Source organism: Ornithorhynchus anatinus, chromosome 15 (assembly GCF_004115215.2).
Source record: "Ornithorhynchus anatinus isolate Pmale09 chromosome 15, mOrnAna1.pri.v4, whole genome shotgun sequence".
NCBI classification, from domain to species: domain Eukaryota; kingdom Metazoa; phylum Chordata; class Mammalia; order Monotremata; family Ornithorhynchidae; genus Ornithorhynchus; species Ornithorhynchus anatinus.
Window position 1 is genome coordinate 9,933,974 of NC_041742.1, and position 26,075 is coordinate 9,960,048.

General features: G+C 50.3%; 1 protein-coding gene across 2 annotated transcripts in view; it reads left to right on the forward strand.

The window, feature by feature from the left end:
• The first annotated feature begins 312 nt into the window (after positions 1-312).
• The window catches only part of LOC103170075 (meteorin-like protein), a 91,169-nt gene continuing 65,406 nt past the window's right edge, over positions 313-26,075 (forward strand). Inside the window, exons 1-4 of one of the 2 annotated variants that reach the window (XM_029079783.2) lie at positions 331-548; positions 8,604-8,992; positions 20,946-21,005; positions 21,786-22,704. In XM_029079783.2, coding sequence (XP_028935616.1) covers positions 388-548; positions 8,604-8,992; positions 20,946-21,005; positions 21,786-22,102 — 927 coding nt within the window. In that variant the 5' untranslated portion in view covers positions 331-387 and the 3' untranslated portion in view covers positions 22,103-22,704. Of the gene's footprint in view, positions 549-8,603; positions 8,993-20,945; positions 21,006-21,785; positions 22,705-26,075 lie in introns of those variants that run through there. The other variant, XM_029079782.2, reaches the window with a different exon arrangement.

The window sequence follows — 26,075 nt, forward strand, 5'->3', positions numbered from 1 at the left end:
GCAGCGCAGAGCGAGGAGGGGAAACAGCGTAGAGCGGGGGGACAGCGCAGAGCGAGGAGAGGACACAGCGTAGAGCGGGAGGGGGACGCAGCGCGGAGCGGGGAGACTCAGCTCGGCGAGGAGGGGAAAGAGCGTAGAGCGAAGGGGAGGCAGCGCAGAGCGGGGGGAGAGACAGCGGCAGAGCGGGAGGGGGGGGGCCGGGGCGCCCCGAAGCGGGGGTCGGGATGGGGAGGGGGCAGCTCCGGCTGCCTTGAAGGCTCGGGGCGGGTGCCCCCCCCTCCCCCCCACGATGTAGAGGAGCCCCTCCCCCCCTCCCCTTCCTTCTTCTCCTCCTCCTCCTCCTCGTCCCGGCAGGGCGCATTTCTCCCCGGCCTCGGGTCCGGGAGCATGAGGGGCGCAATGCGGGGGTCTGCGGGCCCGGGGCCGCCCCCCCCGCCGCAGCTGCTGCATTTGCTGCATCTGCTGCATCTGCTGCAGCTGTTGCTGCTGCTCTTGGTCCGGGGCGCGGCGGCGCAGTACTCCAGCGACCTCTGCAACTGGAAGGGCAGGTAAGACCCCCTTCCCCTCCCCTCCCCTCCCCTCCTCTCCTCTCCCCTCCCCTCCCGCCCCCCGCCGGGAATTCGGCATTCCTGGGTCCGGGGGTGGGGGGGGGCTCCCAGGGGACAGACAAACCTCCCTCGGTTTCAGATCTCCCCCTTATCCCCTCCCTCCCCCCCGGCATTTGGCGGGTCTGGGGGCCAGGCGGGGGGAGGGGGCGGCCAGCACAATGCGGGAGGGTCCCGCAGGACCCGCGCCCCCTCCTCATCCCTCTTCCATCCCTCCCCCTTCCCATCCCCCTCCCCATCCCCCGGACAAAAGAACAGGGTTAAACACTCCGGGGCTCGGGGAACAAGCCCGCGGACATGTGAGGACCCGACGGTCTCCTCCTCCTTCTCCTTTCCTCTTCTCCATCTCCTTTCCTCCTCCATCTCCTTTCCTCCTCTCCTCCTCCTTTCCTTCTCTCCTCCTCCTTTCCTTCTCCTTTCCTTCTGCTTTCCTTCTCTCCTCCTCCTTTCCTTCTCCTTTCCTCCTCTCCTCCTTTCCTTCTCCTTTCCTCCTTTCCTTCTCCTTCCTCCTCTCCTCCTCCTCCTTTGCTCCGTTTCCTTTCCTCCTTTCCTTCTTTCTTTCTTCCTCCTCTCCTCCTTGCCTCCTCCTCTCCTTCTCTTCCGCTCCTCCTTTCCTCCTGCTCTCCTTTCCTCTTCTCCTTTCCTCCTCCTCCTCCTCCTTTTTTCCCTCCTTTTCTCCTCTCCTTTTTCTCCTTTCCTCCTTTCCTTCTCCTCCCCCCCCCTTTTCTCCTTTCCTCCTTCCCTCCTCCTCCTCCTCCTCCTCCTCCTCCTCCTCCTCCTCTCCTGGGACGCACAATTCCCAAACTGAGCTGGCGGCTCTGACCACTATGTCCACATCCCCCACCCCCCCTCCCGCCCCCACCGGTCCTTGTCTCCAGCCCTTACTACGCTGCCTGGCACATAGTAAGCGCTTAACAAATACGATCGTCATTATTATTCTCCCCCTCGGTGTCCCCTATCATCTCTTCCCGCCCCTCCCATACACCCTGTGTTCTTCCTCCCTCCTGGTGGCCTGTCCTCTACTACCCCCACTCCCCGATAATCCCTTATCTTGTCTTCTCCCCATCTTGTCTCCCCCAATCCAAGGACCCCAATCTCCTCCGTCCCCCCAGTGCATCCCATCTCCCCCTTCCCCCAGTGCCCCCATCTTCTCCCTCCCCCAGTCCCCCTATCTTCTCCCTCCCCCAGTCCCCCCATCTTTTCCCTCCCCAATGCATCCCCTCTTCTCCTCTCCCCATCTATCTCCATCCCCCCATCTTCTGTCCCCCCTTTTTCTTGCAGTGCAGCCCCTCTCCCACCCAACCAGCCCAACTGGGGGAAGGGGCAAATGTGCCCCAGTGGCCCCAGGGGACCCTCTCACATCTCGGGGGGTGTCTGCCATCCCTGAGGGGCAGGGGGATGCCAGGAGAAGGCGCCTCGGCGTATTGTTCTAGTGTTCTCTCCCAAGTGCTTAGTGTAGTGCTCTGCACATGTCAAGCACTCAATAGACCCCACCGAATCAATGAATGAACACTGAGCCAGGCCCCCCTGAAACATCTGGCAGCCCCCAGCTTGGAAATAACACTTTTGGGCAGCCCGGCCCGCGGCAGCAGGATCGGACCCGGGACCTGGCCTCCGAGCTGGCCTCCGAGCTTGTCGACTTAGTCACCCCGCCTCGAGACTTCAGGCTGCAAGCCACCAAGAAACTCCTGCTCCCCTCTTTACAGCGCCGTCCCGCCCACTTTATAGAACTGTCTACTTTATTGAGCCCTCTCTGATGTGGCAGCTGAGGTAGAGGTCGAGTGGTTTTGATAGGTATTATAATGACTCCACTTCTGAAACCACCAGCCTCCCCCATCTAGATTCGTTGCCCCACTCTCTTCCCCCCACCCCCACCTTCTCTCCTTCCCCCCCATCCAGCCCTTGGATTTGAAATTAAGATTCGTTAGAGATGTGGCTGTCCCCCTCCTCTCTTCGCCCACAACCTTCCTTGCTAAAAGAAGCTTTCTTTAAAAAATGGTATTAAAGTGCTCATTATGGGCCAAGCACTGTTCCAAGCACTAGGATAAACATAAGTTAATTGGTCAGACCCGGATCCTATCACACCTGGGGCTCCTGATCCAAATAGGAGGGAGAAGAGGTTTTGAATCCCCATTTTACAGCAGTGGAAATGGAGGCCCAGAGAAGTGACTTGACCAAGGTCACCCAGCAGGCACGTGGTGGAGTTTGGATTAGAACTCAGGTCCTCTGACTCCCAGGCCTGTGATCTTTCCATTAGGCTACTTTTCTTCTCATTCTATGACTTTATTTCATGGAATCCCCGTGGGGCAGGGGGATGGATTGAGTTTAAAGCAGTCAAGTCCAGACTGTAACTGCCCCACTCTTAACCCAGATCCCGGCCTCTGATTGAAAAGACTTCACAACTGACAAATATCGAAGGCTGCATTCTGCGACACCAGGGAGCTGAGAAAACGTGGCGGTGTAGATCCGGTGTTGGATCGACTTGGATACGTGGGAGGGGATATTTTAGGGGAGAGTTTGAAATTTTCCTGGAAATCTCAGAATAAAAGTCACCAACTGGTTTCCTGAAGGGAGAGTGGTTGTGTGAGGGGGTTGTGTGAGGAGTTTGCGTTTAGCCACTGGACTGGTCCCTTTGGTGACTCTGAGATATTTTTAGTGTGGTACTCTACAGTATTTAAATGACTGACCAATTCCACTCTTGAGCAGAAACTGAAAGTAGGCGGAAGGGCAGATTTCTGGGTTTTATAAAGCCCGTCTTACAAAGTGATCCTGGTCTAGAAGAGTTGTCATGGTAGTAAGGGCTCAGTAAATACCACTGATCGATCGATGGATGGTTCTGGGGAAAGGGGGACAGGCAGGCTCGAATGTAACCGAGGCAGACTAGCCTGATGTTGCTCTTGAAACAGGTGGACTCCCTTTCCAGACCCCTCTCCCACTGAGAGGAGAAAGGAAGCCCGAATTTCTCCAAAGGTAGAATTGTCCGGAGCAGTCGTGTTCTTCTGAAGGGAGGCCAGCACCTCCCTGTGGGAGGGAAGAAGGCGGCAGAAGTTGGATGTCTGGATTTGTTCAAAAAGGAGTTAGTTGTGCTCTTCAAACTGGGAATTCTTCCTTTCCTCAGCTGTGTGCATCCTGGCTGTTGCTTGCCTATGCAAACCGTTTGGGTTATTTGCATGTTTGATTTTTCACAGAGCTGTGGTGTCAGTTTAATCAATCAATCAGTAGTATTTACTTAGCACATACTGTATGAAGAGCACCAGACCGAGACCGGACCGAGCTTTCGGGAGAATGCAATAAATAGACACCAGGGAACTTACAGTCTAGCAGAGGAGAGAGGCACTAAAATAGTTTACAGACAGAAGAAAGCTCACTGTGGGCAGGGAATGAGTCTGTTTATTGATGTATCGTACTTTCCCAAGCACTTAGTACAGTGCTCTGAACACAGTTAAGTGTTCACTAAATATAAATGAATGGATGAATGAAGACAAAAGAAGAGGGGGATATGTGCAGGAGGGCAGGTAGGAGGAACGAGGGGAGGAAGTAGAGCTTCAAGCCAGGGGGGCAGCATGGAGGGGCCTTCCTGCTAGGGATGGGAGATGGATGGTGCAGACAGTCCAGTTGGACTGGCCCAGCCCAGAGAGAGAAAAAAGAGACAGAATTTCCACCTGTAATCTCACCGTCAATGAAATCCAAGGAATTTTACTTCTTAGGAGGTTACCAGCTGCTTTTTATGCTCCCAGAAGGCCCCGCAGGAGCTCTTCGACTCCTTAACTGGATTTTTTTGCCACTTCCGCGGGGCCGACGATAGAGGCCGGAGGGGTTCCCAGGACAGTTGGGAATCTAGGGTCCAGGCAGGGTATCTCTAGTCTGCCCCCGCCACCGCCCCATCCCCCACCCCCCAATCTCGGCCTCATTTCTCGGCATCACAAAAGAGCCGACACGCTCCTGGCTGTAACCCTCTGATCACTTCAGATTTGTCTTTACTAGCTTAAATGCCATGGAAGTTTTTATGGCCTTTTTTTTTTTTAACGAGGCCCAGAGGCAACGTATTAAAAGTTGGGAACTACCAAAGCAGGTGGCCAGGGACACTTCTGATCATCTCATTTGAAGACTCGGGACTTTGATAAGTGTCCAGTCTGGGTCTGGCTTTGACCACTGAAAAAGGGATTCTCTGTGGTCGAACCATTAAACTGCTGAGCAGGGTTTGGAGTGGGGACGGGGGTCAGCTTTACAGTGTTTAGTATTTGATGACGATAAAGACGTGACGTTCCCGCTGCTGCCAAGGGTGCAAACTGGATGTCTGTCAGTCATTCGTCTCTACTGAGCACTTATTGAGTGCAGAGCACTGTACTAAGCACTTGGGAGAGTACAATAGAACGGTAAATAGACACTGCCCACAAGGAGCTCACAGTCTGGGGCTTGGACAGACAGTGGTAGAAATAAGTGACAGATACGTACATAAGTGCTGTGGGCCTGGGAGGGGAGGATGAATCAAGGATGTGAGAACAGTGACTTTTAGATTATCCTTGACTATCAGGAGTAGAAAATGAGCCAGTGGGTTGGTGGAGCAAGCTTATTTTTGAGACCAAAAAGGAACCTGTGGGTTCTAGAGGTGGCTGATGGAAAGAACATGGATTTGGAAGTCAGGTGATCTGGATTCTACTCCAAGTTCTGCCTCTAACTAGCCTGCTGTTTGACCTTGGGCAAGTGACTTAACCTCTCTGGGACTGTTTCCTCAGCTGCAGAATGGGGTTAAGATGGATTGCGTGTCCTCTGGGGGACAGAGATTGTTCTGATCTGATTGCTTAGGCTGTGAGTCCTATGTGGAACGGGGACTGTGTCCAGCCTGATTATCTTGTATCTACCCCAGCACTTACTACAGTGCCTGGCATATAGTAAACACTTAACAAATGGTCTTATTATTATGCATTCATTCATTCAGTCGTATTTATTGAACGCTTACTGTGTGCAGAGCACTGTACTAAAAGCTTGGAAAGTACAATTCAATTATTACTATTGCCTTGTACGTACCCCAGTACACAGAGTAAGCGTTTAATGGTATTTAGTGTGTGCTTACTATGTACAGAGCATTGTACAAAAGCCATTATTATTATTATTGTTAGTCTGATGGAGTCGTGGAAGTGCTGAAAAGGCCAGAGCTAGGGCCCCCTTGTTGATTTCTTGTATATGAATTACTGAAACTTACTGAAATTACTGAAGGCTTTAATCTTCTAAAGAGATGAATGAGTGAGCAGAGCAGAATGGGTGTGAACACCTAGTTTTGAGTGGGCAGTCCAGAAAGAAAATAAACCCTGAAGTAGAATTCTCCCCAACAGAGCTCATCCCTTCCCCATTAAGTCAAGGAATTTGGAGACCCCCGAGTCCCCCCAAGTCGTGCGAGCCGATGCCCCTCCTCTGGGTCCGAGGGCCAGTTTAGGACCACCGAGGTCAGCGACGTCCTAGTCTTGTTTCTGACCGAGCGGAGAAAGGGCAGAGGAAGCCACTGCACCAGATCCTTGCTGTGGTTTGCAGAGTGGTCGGATCTGACCCCTCCTCCCTCTCCTCTTGCAAGCTGTGTAACCGTTAGAAGTGAGTTTTCTGAGGTTCAGATGCAAACCCTATGTTTGCTTTCCTTAGAAAAGGAATCCTCTCACCTGCTTAAGCCCAGAAATGTTTTGAAGACAATAGGGCAATTTGGTTTCACGAGGATACAACCAGTAGTTTGAATTCTAGGGGGCTTACACGCTCTCAGCCAAGCTTTTTAAAGCTTTGCAGGAGAAATCAGCTAGCTTCTGAACATTTTTTATTCAGAACTCCTCCATTTTTCTTGGTCAGCAACTTTGTATCCAATCAACCAGTGGCGTTTAATGAGCAATGTAGGACAGCGGTGTAGTAGCTGCCCCATTCGGGTTCGGTTTGGGAGTCGGAAGGACCTGGGTTCTAATCCCGGATCTGTCACTTGTCTGCTGTGTGACTTTGGATGACTTCTCTGTGCTTCAGTTCCCTCATCTGTAAAATAGGGAGCCCTGGGTGGGACAGCGTCTCTGCCCGACCCGATCATCTTGTATCTATCCCAGTGCTTAGTTCAGTACCTGGTACATAATAAGCATTTAATAAATACCATAAAAACCCCACAGTTTTTATTATTATAGTTTATCGGGTATGAAAATAATCTGATTTAACTTCTCTTGGACCTGGTAAAATGGGTTTTTACAACAGTACCAGTAGCAGTAATAGTAAAAATAGTAATTATGGTACTTGTTAAGCACTTACTATATGTCAAGCACTGTTCTAAGCCCTGAGGTGGATACACAGTAGTCAATTGGGACACAGTCTTGTCCCATATAGGGCTCACGCTCTTAATCCCCATTTTACAGATGAGGTAACTGAGGTCCAGAGAAGCAAAGTGACTTGCCCAAGGTCACAGAGCAGACATGTGGTGGCGCTGGGATTAGAACCCATGACTTCTGACTCCCAGGCCCGGGCTCTATCCACTAGGCCACGCTGCTTCTGGGAGTACCCACTGGGTACAGTGCCCTACCCTATGGGTAATGGAGGAGAAGGATTTTGGGGCTCACTTCTTGTCTTCTACCCTGCTTTTTGGATTTTCTTTGGTAGTGAAATCCTCCCCTAAAATGTTTTGCCAAAAGTTGTCAGGAGGATCAATTTTCTTTATGGTATTTCTTTATGGTATTCGTTAAGCGCTTTCTCTATGCCCGGCCCTTTAATAAGCGCTGGGGTAGATAAAAGCTAATCAGGTTGGACATGTTCCACATGGGCTCACATTCTCAGTCCTCACTTTACAGATGAGGGCACCGAGGCACAGAGAAGGTGAGTGGTTTGCCCAAAGACATACAGACTGATAGAGCTGGGATTAGAATCCAGGTCCTTCTGACCCCCAGGCCTGTACTCTATTCACTAGGCCACACCGCTCCTCTTCTGAAAGTGAATTTCTTTTACCTTTCCTGTAGGGAACTATCAAAGCAAAGGCAGTTGTGTCAACCAGTCTATCATATTTATTAAGTGCTTACTGGGTGGAGAACACTGTACTAAGCGCTTGGGAGGCTGTCAGTGCCCAGCCTCCTCCTCATCTTCCTCTTCTCCATCCTCCTCCTCCTCCACTTGCCTGCTGGGTGACCTGGGGCAAGTCACTTCATGTTTCTCAGCCTCGGTTTCCACATCCATGAAATGGGAATGAAACACCTCCTTCCTACTTAGATTATGAGCCTCATGTCGGATAGGGACGGTGGTTGACCTAATTATCTTGTCCCTGTCCTGGCACTTATTACAGTGTTTGGCCTATAATAAGCCAAATTAGTAATTATTACTCTAATTATTATTATTTTCAAAAGTCAGACCGAAAAGCAGGGAGGAGATAATTATAATAATTGCAGTATTTGTTCAGCGCTTTATACATGCCAAGCACTGTACTAAGTGTGGGGTAGATGCAATAAAATTAGATCCTACACTGTCTTAGTATAGTGCCCTGCACACAGTAAGCACTTAGTAAATACCTTTGAGAACCAGAATTTAATCTCCATTTTACAGATGAGGGAAAAGAGACACAAAAAGTCACCCACAAGCAACTTTGTTTTGTGGTGTTTGTTCAGCACTTACTCTGTGCCAGACACTCTACTGAGCGCTGGGGTAGCTACAAGCTAATCAGGTTGGACACGGTCCTTCGCCTATATAGGGCTCACCACAGCCCCCATTTTACAGATGAGGTAACTGAGGCACAGAGAAGCAAAGCGACTTGTCCAAAGTCACCCAGCGGGCAGGTGGTGGAGCCGGGATCAGAAACCGGGACTCGCGACCCCCCAGACCCGCCTCCTTTCCGCGAGGCCACGCTCCTTTCCGACAAGCCAAGGCGGCCGTCCCTCTCTCCCAAGCCCAGAGGAAACCGGGCAGGTTCAGTGACCTGATTCTTCCCCCGTCCCCTCGAACCGACCGCTGTCTGGACTGAACCTCCCCCTAAGGCGTCCCTTCTCTCTCTCTCCATAGCGGGCTGACCCACGAGTCGCACAAGAAGGACGTCGAACAAGTTTACCTCCGCTGCTCCGAAGGGTCGATCGAGTGGATGTACCCCACCGGGGCGCTGATCGTGAACCTGCTCCCCAACACGCTGTCCTCGTCCAACAAGCATTTGACTGTTTGCATAAAGCCCTTCAAGGACTCCACGGGAGCTAATATTTATTTGGAAAAAACTGGAGAACTGAAGCTCTTGATCCGGGATGGAGAGTCCAGCCCCAAGAAGGTATCGTGCTTTGGCTTCGAGCAGGGGGGGCTGTTTGTGGAGGCCACCCCTCAGCTGGACATTAGCAGGAAGATCACACGCTTCCAGTATGAACTGATAGACAAGAGAACAGCCTCTGATTTGCACACAGTTTCTGGTGAGTAGCGGTCTTCCAGCCATCGCACGCGCTGACAGGAAAGGAGGTGAGGTGGGATGGAAGACAGAGCCTGGAAAGAGAAAGCAAACCCCCCTTGGGGCCTTTAGAAGAATCGGGGTATGGCGTGTGGCATCTCAGGGCAGAGGGAGGACAAACTGGAGTTCAGACCGTGCCACCGTTTGGAAGAGCGGATGTTTGGTTTCGTCATCATAGTTTCGCTTAGTTGGAGAAAGGCATCGCAGGTTTTAGCTGCGCTTGAACTATGTAGTGTAGAGAAGCAGCGTGGCCTAGTCGATAAGAGCACGGGCCTGGGAGTCGGAAGGACCTGGGTTCTAATCCCGGCTCTGCCACTTGTCTGCTGTGTGACCTTGGGCAAGTCACTTCTCTGTGCTTCACTAACCTCATCTGAAAAATGGGGATTAAGACTGTGAGCCTTACGGGGGACAGGGACTGTGTCCAACCTGATTCGCTTCTATCTACCCAGTGCTTTGAACAGTGCTTGACACATAGCATGCTCATCTCCTAGGCTGGGCTGCTTCTACAAGTACCAAAAATTCAGGTCCTATAATCAGTGACTCGTTCTCTGCTTCTTGAACTGTCAGACACAGCCGAAAGCAAATAATATCGTGTCTTCTTTTGGCACCCTCCCAACCGCTTAGTTCAGTGCCGGGCATGTAGTAGGTGCTCAATAACTGCCACTGATGGATTTGAAACAACGTCAGCTGCATCAAGGAGGCCACCTTGGTTGCTGCAGAACTCTAGACTGTAAACTCGCTGTGGGCAGGGAGTGTATCCGTTCTATTGTTACAGTGTACTCTCCCAAGCGCTTAGCACAGTGCCCTGCACACAGTACAATTGATCGAAGTACCTGTACTTGCCAAAAGGTGGCGCATTCGTCAACCAAACCCAAGCTGGTTAGAATAGGGATTTTCAAGACTCTTTTCAATGGTACTTATTGGGCGCTTACTGTGTGCAAAACACTGTACTAAGCGCTAAGGTCTTCTCTTTTGCGAACTTTAATGCTAGAGCCATTTTCTAGCTGACTGGGCTGTCAAGGTTCCCTAATTTTCAGAACTTGAGCCGATCAACGGCAGACACGGTTGCGGGTGTCTTCACGGGACATTTCCAGAGAAGCCTCTAGTACGGTGTTTTGCATCCAGTCAGGGATCGATAAATACGATTGATTGAATGAATAAATGAATGAATGAAAGGAGGTGACCGTGCGGGAAGAAGTAGCCGAGATGTGCTTGCACTGGCTTTCTGGGAGGAGAAAGCAGCTAACGCCTCTCTTCGGTTCTTTTGCAAACTCGGAGGGACCCAGTTTGGGCTGAGCCAGAGAGAAGCAGAGCTGGGTCGGTAGACTGTAAGCTCTTTGTGGGCAGGGGTTGCATCTACAAACTCTGTTGTACTGTACTTCCCCAAGCATTTAGTACAGTGCTCTGCCCACCGCAAATGTTGGACGAACAGCGTCAGTCGCTCAGCCAGGGTGCCTTTATCAGAGAGTTGGCTTGCTTTTGTTACCGAGGAGGGCTCTGAAATTCCGCTCCTCCCCTCAAGACCTTCCTAGGGAGCTCTGATCTCACCCCAGAGCTTTTAGCAGTTGCAACAGGAAACTGGCAGCACCTGTTCAAAGCCGGCTCTGGCCTGGAGCTGCTGCCAGGGGCGGGGGCCTGGGTCAGCCCCGAGACCCCGCAGGATGATGGGGGTGATGTGGCTGGGAGGGAAGCAGCAACCATGCTTCCTGAACGAGATCGGCTCCGAGCCGGCCTTTTTTCACTTTCACATCCTCTGAGCTCATCGGCCCGCTCTTCCAGAGAGAGCGAGAGGTGGTCGTGAAAGACTTCCAAGGAGAACTAGACGGCCGGCCGGCTCTTCCTGTCCGTCTGGGCCTCCCCCTCTCCCCACAGGGGAAGGCCAACGCCCCGCCGGGCAGCTGACCAGCAGAACTAGCCGGTGGGAGATGAGTTCGGGTGCCGCTTCCCGCCAAGGTTGTCACCGTCTTGTCCTCCAGTTTGGTGTGACTTCCTCAGCGGCCTAGCGCCGATGCAGCTGACGATAGGAGCTTAATGAACTGTTGGGGCCCCAGGAGCCCGACACGGAGAGCGACCAGTTTCTTGCTGGAGCCTCGCCAGTGGCTTAATATGACGAGCCACGGTTTTATGAGTCTGCAATTGCGCTTTTCCAGTTTAATCAACGTTTTGCAAGCAATGCAGTGAACCAGCTGTGTGTGTGTGTGTGTGTATGTGTGTGTGTATCTCAGGCAGGCTTAATTCAGTCCCTAAAGAGTCTTCAGATTTTCCCAGTTTGGGATTTAACTGTTTCCTGATCATTCATGTGTGTTTCTCTTCATCTCACTGGATTCCAATGCCTCCCGATGAAGAGATCTGCATTCTTCTGCCCCTGAGATAGCCCCAAGGGTTTTGGTCTTTAATGAACCACCAGCTAATGAAATCCCCCCCCTTTCCCCCACCCCGCCTCTGGATGCCAGACAGGAGTTAACTGGAGAGTGTCCAGAAAGGGAGTGTTTTTGTCCAGAGTAGAAATAGCTTAGCCAGGGACCTGGGGGGAGAGAGTCAGGCAGCTCTGCGTGCTCCTCACTGACTCTCGCAGCGTCTAAGGCATAGTGGAAAAGAGCCAGGGGGGCCGTTGGGGGGAGACTTGTATTTCACAAGTACTCAAGATTTTCTCATCTTTGAACCAAGCTTAACTCTACTAAATTCCTTTCAAACTGAGCTATTTTGCAGGTCATCTGTTGATGGACTGGAAACTAAAAGAGACCTGTTTGATTCCTTTTCTTTTTGAGGAGGCTCAGATTCAGGAACTCAAGAGGGGAAAACTTGAGTACCAAACTCATCTGGCTACTTGCTGAATTTAGATGCTAAATAAAACTTTAACTAAAATGTCCTTTTATCTTAATCTCTGGCAACAGCCAGGGCCCAGATCTGCTTTATGGCTTTTCAAAAATGTAATGCCTGACTGGTTGAAAAGTTCTTAAAGGGACTGTAGGATTTAATGCCAGACTTAAGCTAAGCAGAGAAATAACTGGAAAAATCCAGTCAACTAATATAGAGCAGTGGCTATGGGTTAGAGCAACTCACCGTCTTGAGGAGCCGGAGAGGAGAGCAGGCAAAAGTTGAGGTATTTAGGGATTGGTTTTCCAATGAAAAGTCGATTCGCTTTGGAGATATCTGGGCGGCAGGTTCCCTGTTCTCTGAAACTTTAGACTTGTCTTCCCTTTCCTCAGTGAGAGATTTTATTGCAAGATGGGAGAAAGCTGTTGGGGTGAGGCTATGAGAATGTTTTATAATCATCAGAATCAAGTGCCACCAAGTTTTCCTTCTGAGCCTGGGGGGTGAAGTGGCAGGGAGCTTCGGAATGTGGGAGGAGGAGTTAGGGAGGGAAGGGGAAAGGGAGTAGAGAGAGGAAGGGAAGAGTCATGTCTTCCTTCTGGCCTCTCCAGCTCCACCTCTGCTGCCTCCACTGGGCTGGCTGGCCCCGGTTCTGTAATAATAATGATAATAATAGCTGTGATATTTATTAAGTGCTTACTACAGTGCTGGGGTGGAAACAAGCAAATCGGGTTGGATACAGTCCCTGCCCCATGTAGGGGCTCCCAGTCTCAATCCCCATTTTAAAGATGAGGTGACTGAGGCCCAGAGAAGTGAAGTGACTTGGCCAACATCACACAGCAGAGTGGTGGTGCTCCATGGGGCCTCACCCTATCCCCGGTCCGCCCAAGTTGGAACTCAGGCGCCAAGTGAGGGGTCGGAGTGGCCCGAGTCCCTGGGGGATCCTGCAGAACTGGCTGGTCTGCCAACGCCTTGACCCCAGCAGACCTACTGGGAGTGAGATGGATGGTCAGCTCATCCTAGAGGGATTCTTGGACCGGCGGGAGAGGAGTCTCTGGAGGTGACATGGTGAGCATCCTGCCAAGTAGGGAACAGGAGATGGAGCCCATGTCTGGGCTCCGCTTTGGTGCTCTATCCATTCAGTCGTATTTACTGAGTGCTTACCGTGTGCTGAGCTCTGTGCTAAGAGTACAACATAACAATAAACAGGCACATTCCCTACTTACTGGGCGGGGTGGGCTGGGCTAGTTATGACTGCCCACCTGGCCCCTAGAAATGTCAGCTTTGACTTCTTGATGCCGGTCCCATGTAAGCTCACTGTGGGTAGAGAATGCTTCTTTTTCTTATACTGGGCTCTTCCAAGCGCTTAATACAGTGCTTTGCACACAGTAAGCACTCAATAAATACGATTGGTTGATTGAATTAATGAATGAACAAACTGAAGCAGCATGGGAAGCAGCAGGGCCTAGTGGTTAGAACGTGGGCTGGGGAGCCAGAGGACCTGGGTTCTACTCCCGGCTCTGCCCTTTTGTCTGCCGTGTGATATGGGGCAAGTCACTTCTCTGGGTCTCAGTTCCCTTGTCTATACAATGAAGGTTCAAACTGAGCCTCACGTGGGACATGGACTGTGTCCAACCTGAATAGCTTGTATCCACTCCAGAGCTTAGTACAGTCCTTGGCACATAGTAAATGCTTAACAAATGCCATATTAAATAAACTAATGCCTCTGCATAAGAGAGTGTGGGGTGGTGGCTTGGGTCTCGTTGGCCTTTTGGTTAATCTGTCTCAGGCCAGTGGCCCCTGGAGTGTTTTTCCTCTGAAAGTTTGAGAGAAATTTACATGTGGATGGGTGGAGGGGGATGTCCTTGGAAGTGAAGAAAACCTGTTGCTCATTAAATCAGCACAGAAGGGAGAACATGTTGTCGTGTGTCACAAGCCTGGGTTCGTTTGAGTTACACAATGGGCGTCCTCTTAGAATAGAGATGCCCAGTGCCCACGCAGCAGGAAAACCAGACTGTTTCCAAGGGCAGATGTCAGGGGAGGAGGCGGGGCAGCCATCTTGGACCTGAGCTGTGGACTGAAGTGGCTGGTTCCTGGAGAAGGAAAATATTAACGCAGAGGCAGCGCGGCTTAATGGAAAGAGCACGTGCCCGGGAGACAGGGGAACTGGGTTCTAATTCCGGCTCTGCCATTTGCCTTCTGAATGGGTTTGGCAAGCCACCGCATTTCTCTGGGTCTCATTTCCCCATCTGCAAAATGGGGATTCACTTCCTTCCTCTAGACTGTAAGTTAGCTGTGGGCAGGGAACGTGGCTACCAGCTCTGTTCCACGGCCCTCTCCCAAGCGAACACACAGCTCAACCAATACGACTGATGGATTCTTTCACCTCCTTAGGCTGTGAGCCCCGTATGGGACAGGGATTGTCTGACCTGATGATCTTGAATCTACCCCCAGCGCTTAGCATAGTGCTTGGCATCATCGCTAAAATTATACCACAGTTGTTATAAGCAGGAGGTGGAAAGGGTACGTCGTCTCCTTTATCTTCAACACGTCTTCCTAGGTGAGCGTGTGTTTGGAACATGTGTCCACGCTTGCCTCTCTTCACTCCCACATTCACGTTTCGAAAAACCCGTCATTTCTTGGCAAGGCCCTAAAGGGCTGGTCTTCCACCACTCCCAGACCGTCCACCACTCCCAGATGCTCCTGCAACTGAGGAATAAAAAAAAAACTCAAACAAAACACACCCTATTCCACCCAGCCCGTGGCTCTGCCCTAAATCAGTCCCTTCTCTTGGGTGTGGTTTTGGGGTTGAAGCCTCTGTTCCAGCCTCTGTCAAGAGATGATTTTCAGATCCAGTTTGAGGCAGATCTTCCGGGAGTTTTTTTGGGGGAAGGAAGATGGGGAGGCAGGGAAGGGGGCCTTTAAAAAGCTCTTTGCGGGGGCCGCTCAAACTCAGAGCAAACTCAGAGAAAGAGCAACTCTGAGGGACTGAGGTCAGGTAACAGGGAAGACAGTGAGGATACACCTCCCTTCTTCCCCGAGGCCGGAATTCAGAAACGGGTGACTCAGTGAAGGGACTTCGGTTTTTGGTGGAATTTCTGCATCTTTGGCTTCCGTCTCTGAGGAGTTGTGGGGAATACCGGGGGCATCTTTGGTGAGGAGGTTCTCCCCACGAAAGCACTCCTGGAACGAGAGGCTGACAACAGATCAAGGCACCCAACCGTAGAGAGGGCGACTGGCTTCACTCTGCTCTGCTATTCTCGTGCGCGTGCATAAGTCATTTCTCTTCCCAGCGGTCAGTTAGAACCAGTAAACCATCAGGTGCATTCTGAGGCCTGCTGAGCTAAAGACCATAGCCCGCAGATTTGATAGCACGCAGATTTAATGATCCTCCCCGCCACCCTCCTCTTCCCTCCTCCGCCTTCTTCAAAACTGCTTAGCTGGCTAATTCCTGAGGCAGTGCCTGAAGAAGAGAAGGAAAATTGTTTTTTTTTTTCCTTCCCACCCACCTGACTTCAGCCTGAGATGGATCCTAGAGTTTTCTCTGAGATCTGGTTGAAGCAGGCGTTCTTAAAGAAGGCGGATTGCAACACAGGAGAGTGCTGATCTCTGAGTTCTGGGTTCCAATCCTGGCTCCACTACTTGTCTGCTGTTTGACCTTGGGCAAGTCGATTAATTTCTCTGGGCCACAGATACCTCATCTGTAAAATGGGGATTAATAATTTGAGCCCCATGTGGGATATGGAATGCATCCAACCTGATTAGTTTGTACCTATCCCAGTGCTTAGTAAGCGTGGAACAAATGCCATAAAAAAAGGAGAGCTAATTTAAAGCAACTTGCATTTTTAAGTCTGGATCCCTCGAGGCTGTAGTATCACCATATCTGCAGGAATATATATATATATATATATATATATATATAAATCTTATATATATATATATATAAAATATCCCAGGCTGCACTTTTGGAAATGCAGCTTCCTGGAAATGGATAAGAGAGTTGCCCCTCTGTTTTATGTTTGCTTGTGTTTTACAAGGCATCTTATTAGCCTTTGATGTTCTTGCTGCTTCACTTTCTTGCTTTCCCCCTAACGAGCTCTTGGTCAATTTATCCTCCCGAGTCATGGCCCACTTTTTTTTAATGGCATTTGCTAAGCGCTATGGGTCAAGTGCTGTGCTAAGTGCTGAGGTAGATGCAAGTAAGCTCATTGTGGGCAGGGAATGTGTCTGCTATCGTTGTATCATTATCCTCTCCTAAGAGCTAATACAATGCTTTGCAAACAGTAATAAATAAATATGATTGAATGAATTAGGTTGTGCACAGTTCCTGACCCTCATGTAAGGCTCCACCTCAGTCTATGGTGGAGGGAGAAAGATTTATTCCCCATTTTACAGGATGAAGAAACTGAGACCTGGAGAGTTTAAGTGACTTACCCGAGGTCACACTGTAAGCGATTGACAGGGCTGGGATTAGAACCCAGGTGCTCTGCTTTCCTTCAGTTGGAGGGAAGGAAGGGGCTAAACCGGACCGGCTTTTAGGTTATGTGGGAAGGGCAGAGAGGGAGACGTTGGTTGTGGATGTTCAAAGGGGCCTTATGGGTTTCATGTCTGAATAAAAAGTAGCAAATGGCCTCGTTAGTGATAATAATAATAATTGTGATATGTGTTAAGTGCTTACTAAACACCAAGCAGTGTTCAAATCTGTGGGGTAGATACCAGATAATGGGGTTGGTCACAGTCCTTGTCCTCGTCATAGGGCTCACAATCTTAATCCCCATTTTACAGATGAGGGAACTGAGGCCCAGAGAAATGAAATGACTTGCCCAAGGTCACACAGCAGACAGGTGGTGGAGCCAGGATTAGAACCCAAGTCCTCTGACTTCCAGGCCTGTGCTCTTTCCATTAGGCCATACTACTTCCTCATTGGGGAGATGGTGGGTAACTTATCCCAAGGCTGACGGCCAATTTCATTGGAAGCTTCTCCCTAAGGTGGGTGGCCCTGGGACAGCAGCTCTTCATTGATAAGTGCGTCACTGGTCATTCGTACCTTGGATCATGCACAGGGTCTCCTTGGTCAAGAGAGTGACCGAGGATATTGGTCCCCTTGTAAAATGGAGATCCTGAATCTGACAATCGTGAATCTACCCCAAAGTTGAGTCCAGTACTTGAACCCTGGCAAGCATTTAACAAAAACCACAGTCATCATCATCGTCAACATTATTATCATCATCATTATGAAGAAGAGACAGGAAGCACAGTCAAGGAGATGAATGGCATATCCTCTACGAGGATAATTTTTTCACTGATGGGCTTAGTCGTATCTTCCAAGAAATGGTTCTCCCTCCCTCTTGCATCATTTTGCCGAACAGCTGGGGATGAGTGGCAGAAACAGGAAGGGAACCGGTGCTGTGTTTTCAATGCCGTCGACTTTCCGTCTCTGTCACTGCCTCTCCATAATAGGTTTCAGGAGAACCAAATCCACACCCAAGTTTCTCTCTAACCATTTCCCTGTTCCGCTCTAGGCGAGCTGCTCCTCTGCTTCTTCAGCCCGTTCCTAACCCTCTACCGATGTCCCCAATTTCTTAGGTCTTTTTTCTCACTTGAGCTCCCCACCCAGTTTTTCTCCTGCATAATTGTGTCTCCCTGCTTAGGAGTCACCTCCTCTTTCTGCCTCGAAGGGCTGGTCCACGCTGCCATCCTTAAGGCTTGTAGCCAGCTGGCCAAACAGGACAGACCTCTTGTGACAGCCCAGGGGCTCAGAGGCGTACAGTCTAATCCCCGCCCTCGGTTAGAAGCTGACGTGGCCACCTTCCTGGAGGAGAGGAGACTTCTACCCGCTCATCGAGACACAATCTGCCCCTCCTAACTCGTTCCTGGGGTGCTGACTAAGTTGGTCTTGCCCAGAGCTCTCTTTCTTGGCCGCGATGGACTTAAGAGTAGTTGTAATAAACATTTATGGTAGTATTTGTTGAGCGCTTACTAGGTACCAAGCTCAGCGGCAGAGACAAGATAATCAGGGCAGTCACAGTCTGAGTAGGAAGGGGAACAGGAATCGAACCTCCATATTCCAGCTGAGGAAACTGAAGCACAGAGAAGCAAAGTGACTTGTCCAAGGTCGCTCAGCAGGCAAGTGGCGGAGCCGGGATTAGATCCCAGGTACCCAGACTCGCAGGACTGGACTATTTCCTCTGGGCCGTGTAGCTTGCCCATCTGTGGAAGCAATAGCCTCTCAGATGCAAGCTACTGCTAAGACTGTTAGCTCCTTGTGAGTAGGATAAATCTCTTATATGTCTGCGGTACTTTCCCAAGGCTAAGCTCGTTGTGGCCAGGGAACGTGCCTACTGGTTGTATTTTACTCTCTGAGTTCTCAGCTGTGTGCTCTGCATGCAGTAAGTGCTCAATAGTTATCATTGATGATGAGTAAATGCTTAATTTGGGATGCTTTTTTAAAAAATGAATTACTTAAGTGCTTACCACATGCCAGTCCTCTAGCCTGGGAGCACGTTGTGGGCAGGGATTGTCACTCTTTATTGCTGTATTGTACTTCCCCCCTGTGCTTAATACAGTGCTCTGCCCACAGGAAATGCTCAATAAATATGATTGAATGAAGGAATATGTCCGCCACTGTACTAAGCGCTGGGGTAGATAGAAGCTAATCTGGTAAAACCCAATCTAGGTCCCACTTGGGGCTCACAGTCTTAATCCCCATTTTAGAGATAAGTAATTGAGGCACAGAGAAGTGAAGTGACTTGCCCAAGATCACACAGCAGTCATGTGATGGAGCAGAATTAGAACCCAGGTCCTGGCTCCCAGGCCCGTGCTCTTTCCACTAGGACATGCTGCTTCTCACTGATGCTGGTCTCTTGGCTCGAATGAGCCTCCCCCAACTCCTGAACATCATTCCTTCAATCTTATTTATTGAGCGCTTACTGTGTGCACATCAGGCAGACTGAACCCAGCTCTCCCGCCATACGAATCACTCCCCAAATCCAAGTTCCACCAGGCTATCTGTGATTCATTTCCATCCACCACCATGGAAGGGCCCCCAGGGGCCAGCGGGCAGCCGCGGACACGGGGCCGGAGTTGTGCCACGGGGAGCCGAGTTCTAGGCGCTCACTGGAAGCTGCCTCTTGTTGGAGTCTGGCCGACTCCGCCGTGGAGTTGAAAAGAAATTTGACCGGTTGATCCTGTTGGACGGTTTGTCTTTCTCCTGATAAGTTTCAGTCAGCGAGGGAGTCGCTGAGTCATCTCAACCTCCTGACGCGCGCCCTGTGGGCCCGGAGGGTCTGGGGGCCCTGGGTCTTGGGCAATCCCTCCCCCGAGCTGTCCGGATCCTGCTCTGCCCAGATTCTACTTCTGCCTCCGCTTGCCCCTGGTTAGCAAAGCACCTCTCCCATTCATTCGTTCATTCAGTTCATTCAATCATAGTTATTGAGTGCTTAGTATGTGCAGAGCACCACTAAGCGCTTGGGAGAGTCCAATAGAACAATAAACGGACCCGTTCCCTGCCCACAAGGAGCTTACAGTCTAGAGGGGGAGACAGACATTAATAGAAATAAACAAGTTCAAGATATGGACATAAGTACTGTGAGGCCTGGATAGTCGGAGGATGTGGGTTCTAATCCCGGGTTTGCCACTTGCCTGCTGTGTGACTCTGGTCAAGTCACTTCTCTGGGCTTCAGTTATCTCATCTGCGAAGTTGGGGATTCCAATGACTGTTGTGTTGTCTTTTGGACTTATACCGTGAGTTCCTTGTGGGGCAGGGACTGTGCCCAACCTAATAATCTAATATCTACCCCAGCACTTAGTACAGTGCTTGGCGCATAGTCTCAAAAGGCTATAACTTCTTCATGCCTCAGTTTCCTCATATGTAAAATGGGAATAAAATACCTGTTCTCCTTCCCTCTTCGAGGCCCATACAGGACAGGAACTGTGTCCGATGTACTTGTCTTAACCCCGGTGCTTAGTAGAGTGTTTGGTGCATAGTAAGCACTTAACAAATATTATAATTATAATAATTATTATTATTCCCCAGCTCATTCACTGCCCCGCCACTTAGAAAACTGGGAAATTAGCCCCACCAGCCAAAATAATGGCCAAGCCTTGATGTAAAATGATACAGCTTCTGAGTCAGCCTGGTAGGGTCACTTATTCAGCAACTATGATGCTTTGCCCCATTTCCCAACATGCGCTGTTCCCTTTAGTACCCAACCACCGCCACTTTCTACCCACCAGTCCAACCTGCCTGCCTGGATCAATCGGTCAATCAGAGGTTGAGCGCTTACAGTACGCAGTGTATTGTACTAAGCATTGTACAGCACAAGAAAATTGCTGGGGGTGATGATCCCTGTCCACAGGTTGCTTACAGTCTATAGCGGAAGACGAACGTTAAAGTGGATTAGGGGTAGGGGAAGTTCCTTGGGAGACTGAATGATTTTGTCTTCGATTAGGCCAGGAAATGGAGCTTTAGTTCCAAGCAACTGTAAGTCTTTGATGTTCTCTTCTATCTTCAAGCTCTGTCATGCCATTCCTGCCCTTTGATGCAGAGTCCTGAATGTCAGACTGGGGAAGGCTGGAAGCATGATTTCCCCCTTTAGGACCTGGGTTCTAATCCCAGATCTGCCAGTTGCCTGCTCTGATTTTGGACAAGTCGCTTGGCCTCTCCGGCCTCAGTTTCCTCATCTGCAAAATTCAATACCTTGTTCTTCTACTTTTTTTTTTTAAATGGTATCCGTTAAGTGCTTATTCTGTGCCAGGCACTGTACTTAAGAGCTGGAGTAAATACAAACCAATCAGGTCGGACACAGTCCCTTTCTCATGTGCGGCTCACGGTCAATCCCCATTTTACAGATGAGGCACAGAGAAGCGAAGGGACTTGCCCAAGGTCACACAGCAGACAAGCGGCGAAGCCGAGATTAAAACCAAGGCCCTTCTTACTCCAGGGACCGTGCTCTATCCACTTTGGGACGAAGAGTGTTCTACCCCAAAACATAGGAAGTGCGAACAAATACCATAATAGTAACGATAATAATAATATCCCCGCTCAGCCCAGGGGTCCCCCATCCCCGGACCCTCATTAACTCCTCTCTTTTTTCCTCCCACAGCCCCTTGTCGACCCTGCAGTGACACAGAAGTCCTCTTAGCTGTCTGCACTAGTGATTTTGGTGAGTCTTATCCCTTGGTTCTATTTCCATCTCATCATCCTCCTTTGGCAGGAAGCTGTCACAGTTCCCAGTGTGCTCCATAGATCCCCATTCGCCATTCCCAGTGTACAGGCAGGCAAATAACCGGCGAGATTTTGGGCTGCCTCGCTAAATTAGTGGTACTCCCCGAGCACTTTTGGGTGCAGAGCACACTTGGGAGAGTACAATAGAGCTAGTAGATCTGAGCCCTCACGCTTAACAATCTAGCGAATCATTCAATCGATTGAACCCTTACTATATGCTGAGCGCTGTATTAAGCGCTTGAGGGAGTCCAACACAACAATATAACAGACACATTCCCTTACCACAAGGAGTTTACTGTTTAATGCTTGTTATATTGTACTCTCCTAAGTGCTCTGCCAACAGTAAGCGCTCAATCATTAATGTCTACTTCCCCCTCTAGACCGTAAGCTCCTCGTGGCCAGGGAACGTGTCTACCAACTCGGTTCTGTTGCACTCTCCCAAGCGCTTAGGACAGTGACTCAGCTCTAACACTAGCCTGCTGTATGATCTTGGGCAAGTCACCTATCTTCTCCGACTCGGTTTCCTCATCCGTAAAACTGGGGATTCAATACCTGTTCTCTCCCTCTTAAGACTGTGAGCCTCGTGTGGGGCAAGGACGGTATCCAACCTTATCAAATTGTATCCATCGAGTAAGCTCTCACCAAATACCGCAGTGAAACGTCACGAAGTGTTGCCATCTGTCTCTGAACATCTCTCTCCCTCGGTCCCTCTCGCCAGTTGTCCGAGGATCCATTCGGGATGTGACCAATGACCCGGAGCAGCAGGAATCTGTCATCTACGTCCACGTGAGCAAACTCTACCGGCAGAAGAGCAAAATCTTCCAACCCTTGCCAGGCGGCGGCGGATGGCAGGGCCCGATCAAGACTCCGTTGGAATGTGGGGTGAAGCCCGGGGATGGAGACTTCCTCTTTACCGGGCGCTCCCGCTTTGGGGAGCCCAGATTGGGCTGTGCCCCTCGCTTCAAAGACTTCCAGAGGATGTACAGAGACGCAGAGGACAAGGGCCTAAATCCCTGTGAAATAGGCTCAGTCTGAAGGCCACCATGTGGCCCGGAGAGAGACCCCTCTCGCCCCTCGATTCGCCTCAGGCCTCGACGAATTCACAGTCATAGTGGATGTTACGAACCCCGCTGCGAGCAACACCCCTCGCCCCCCCCGTGCCCCCCCGAGGAGCCCGAGCCGGGCGGTAATTGGCGGTACGAGACAGGACGCCCGCCGACTTGCCTCTAACCTGTCGGAAATCTTTGGAAGATGCAAACTAAGTTATTCTTGTTGTCTTTAGCGATTTACCTGGGAGATGGACTCCCCCCATCTGGAAGACCTGCCTTCCGTGTCCTTTGAATACTAATTTCGTGGGTATTTTTTTTAAAGTCTTTAAGATGTAGCATGAGATCTGGTGTGGTCCTGCATAAACTGTCCCGACCAGGATTGGCACAGATAATCTTGCAAGGGGTTGCTTTGTAAAAAAGCAGGTGTACAGTTTGAAGTTGTTTCTTATGACAGAAATTTATGGAGCCAAACACTTTTATTTTTTTTTCCTTTTTTTTTTTTGATTTTTAAAAGAATGTACGAGTGTCACCTACAGCCTGTTTGAGGCTGGCAAATTATTCCAGAGCAATAAAGGTCCTTGGATTTGACTGCCGTCTGAGAACCGTCCCCTCCCCCACGCCACCCACCCCTCCTTCCTGGCTACGGCCACCTGCGCCTCGACCAGATGGGTGAAACCACCCACTAGCTGTGTGGCCTTGGGCAAGTCACTTCGCTTCTCTGCGCCTCAGTTACCTCATCTGTAAAATGGGGATGAAGGCTGTGAGCCCCATGCGGAACAGGGACTGTGTCCAACCCGATTTGTTTCTTCCCCAGTGCTTAGTACAGTGCCTGGCACATAGTAAGCATTTAACAGTTACCACAATTATTATTACACACGGACTTGAGCCATCTCTCCTGTTCAGTCAGTCAGTGGCATTTATCAAGTGCTTACTGCGTGCAGAGCTCGGTACTAAGCACTTGGGAGAGTCTAATATAACGATAGATAATTGTTAGCCCCGTGTGCCTCTCTGATCCTCTTCGGCGCCTGGCTGGTCCTCTAGGCTGGACTCTAAAACATTCTCAGAGCGTGAGTGTCTACACCTCTGACCCGCCATCATTTTCACCCTAAGTCACCAGGGCAAGGCCAGAGGCGCGGGAGGAATTTGGGGACTGAAAGGGGTCATCGGGACCTCAGCGCTCCAACGTTTGTCTGGGGAAGCGCAGTATGGGTTGCCAGCCGGACCACCAGCTTTCCAAATCTGAGCCGCGGGTGCCTCAGCCTGCAGACCCTCCCCTCGGGATGGTTGTTCACACGACCTGCCAAGTCTTGGAAGGGCCGGCCAGCTGATGACAGTGGAGGATGGAATTGGGGCTAAGGGTTAAAAATGCAGTGTGGCTTAGTGGATAGAGCATGGGACCGGGAGTCAGAAGGACGTGGGCTTTAGTCTTGGCTCTGCCACTTGTCTGCTGTGTGACCGTGGGCATTTCACTTCGCTTCTTTGGGCCTCAGTTACCTCACCTGGGAAATGGAGATTAAGACAGTGAGCCCCCATGTGGGACAACCTGATTATCTTATATCTACCCCAGCACTTAGAACAGTACTTGGCTCATAGTAAGCGCTTAGCAAATAGCACCATCATCTGTAAAATCCTGATTGAGACTGTGAGCCCAGTGTGAGACAGGAACTGTGTCCAACCTGATTAATTTGTATCTATCCCAGGTTTTAGAACAGTGCTTGGCACATAGTAAGCACTTAAGTATAATAATAATAATAATAACAATGGTAATAAAAATAATCGACCTGGGTTCTAATCCTGGATCCACCACTCTTCTGTGTGACCTTGGGCAAATCACTTCATTTCTCTATGCCTCAGTTCCTTCATCTGTAAAATGGGGATTAAGACTGTGAGCCCCATCTGTGACATAGACTGTATCCAGCCTGATTAGCTTGTATCTAGTACAGGGTTTAATACAGAATAAGCGGGTAAAAAATGCTATTAAAAAAAAAAAGTCTGGGCTTTCCATATCTCTTTGCCCTGGCCTCCTAACTGAAAACAGTGGACTCCAGCTATAACTCTGAGAGGCAGCTCCAAGGCCCAGCCCTGGCCTCCTGGAAGAACAGCAAAGTGGAATCTAGCAGGATTTGGGGGATTTGGAAAGTCCAGACTAAATTAAAGGATAAGTGGTAGATTAACGAAGCAGCATGGCACAGTGGATAGAGCACCGGCCTGGGACTCAGAAGGACATGGGTCCTAATCCTGGCTCTTTCACTTGGTTTCTGTGACACCTTGGGCAAGTCACTTCATTTCTCTGTACCTCATTTACTTGATCTGTAAAATGGGGATTGAGACTGAGCCCCACATGGGACAGGGACTGTGTCCAACCTAATTTACTTGTATCCACTCCAGCCCTTAGAACAGTGCCTGATACATAGCAAGTGTATGAAAAAAATACCACAGTGATTATTAGGGCAAGTCTGTGGTTTTAATCCAGGATTTCAGATGCCTTATTAATCTTGCTGCTTGTAATTCCTATAACCTACATGAAGGGAGACTTCAGATTCAGTACTGGATCTCTTCCTACATATCTATAGCTACATATGCTATGTAGACAGGTGTGTGTGTGTACGTATAGAGTAATAGCATTAATCAATCAGTGGTATTTATTGAGCACTTAGTGTGTACTGAGCACTGTAGCAAATCCTTGGGAGAGGACAATCCAAAAGAGTTGGTAGACATGTTCTCTGCTCACAGAGAGCTAACTGTCTAGGTTATCTTATACAGTCATATTTGATTCATTCTATTGTATTTATTGAGTGTTTACTGTGTCCAGACCACTGTACTAAGTGCTCAGGAGAGTATGATACAACAATAAACAGGCACATTCCCTGCCCACCATGAGCTTACAGTCTAGAGCACTGTAAAGACGTTGCCCATGCCTTTTGAAGGCTTGAAGGATCACAATTCTGGGATTGGGGGCAGAGGGATCTTGGTTTCTCCCGAGTAACTTCTGGACCTGTCGGTTGTGGGATGTGGGAGCAGAGTACTTAGTATAGTGCTCTGCACAGAGTAAGCGCTCAATAAATTCCACTGATTGATGGATAGACTGTGGGGACGCAATCTATCCGGGCAGAGGATGGTGGTAGCAAGCGATTAGGAGATTTCTGATGGGGTGGTTGAGTTGGTGATTTCCCAGCGGCTCTTCCTTTCACCCAAGATGGTCTGAGTCTGGATGCTCGGCTGGGCGGGTGGCAGGGGCCTGGCACGGGGTCGGTAGCAGCCGGGGATTTGGGATCCGTGCATGTGGGCAGGAGGGTTGCTACCCCGTACCATTCCCCACGGGGTCTCGCAGGACCCCGCTCTTCATTTTAGGGGCTCCAAAACTGACTGGAAAGGCACAAGACCCAGTGGGGAAATAAAGTCCAAATGACCAGTTTGGAGGCTTTGGTAGGGCAGGGTTTGTTCGTGGCAAAGTAGGGGAGAATGGGGTCCCCAGATCAGAGGGAACCGGTTTGGGACCTCTCATTATACCTTGTAACTGGTCCTCCCCACCCCCATCCTGAGGCTGGGGCTGGGGCCAGGCCTGGGGAGTGTCTCAGTCATGAGCACGTCGGTCACAACGTCCCACCTGTCCAGGCTGGGGCAGCATCTTCCACCTCCGCCCCATGACTCCCAGGCACTCCGCCAGGGGAGGCGATGCCAGCCTGCCACGGGCCCTGCCCAGTGGGCAAGGGTGGGGTTGGATAACTGAGGCAGAGCCCTTCCTCTTGCATTGAGGGAGGAGCCCCTTCTACACCCTCCACCCCACGCTGAATTCACCAACTGCCTCTCCCTGAACTCACCCTGCTCCTCACGCTGAGCTTGACCTCTGCCCCACACTGAGTTTGCCCTCTGTCCCACACTGAGCTTATCCTCTGCTCTCTATCTCTATATTGAGCTCACCCCCTGCCCTATATTGTCAGTCAATTTACAGAGTGCTT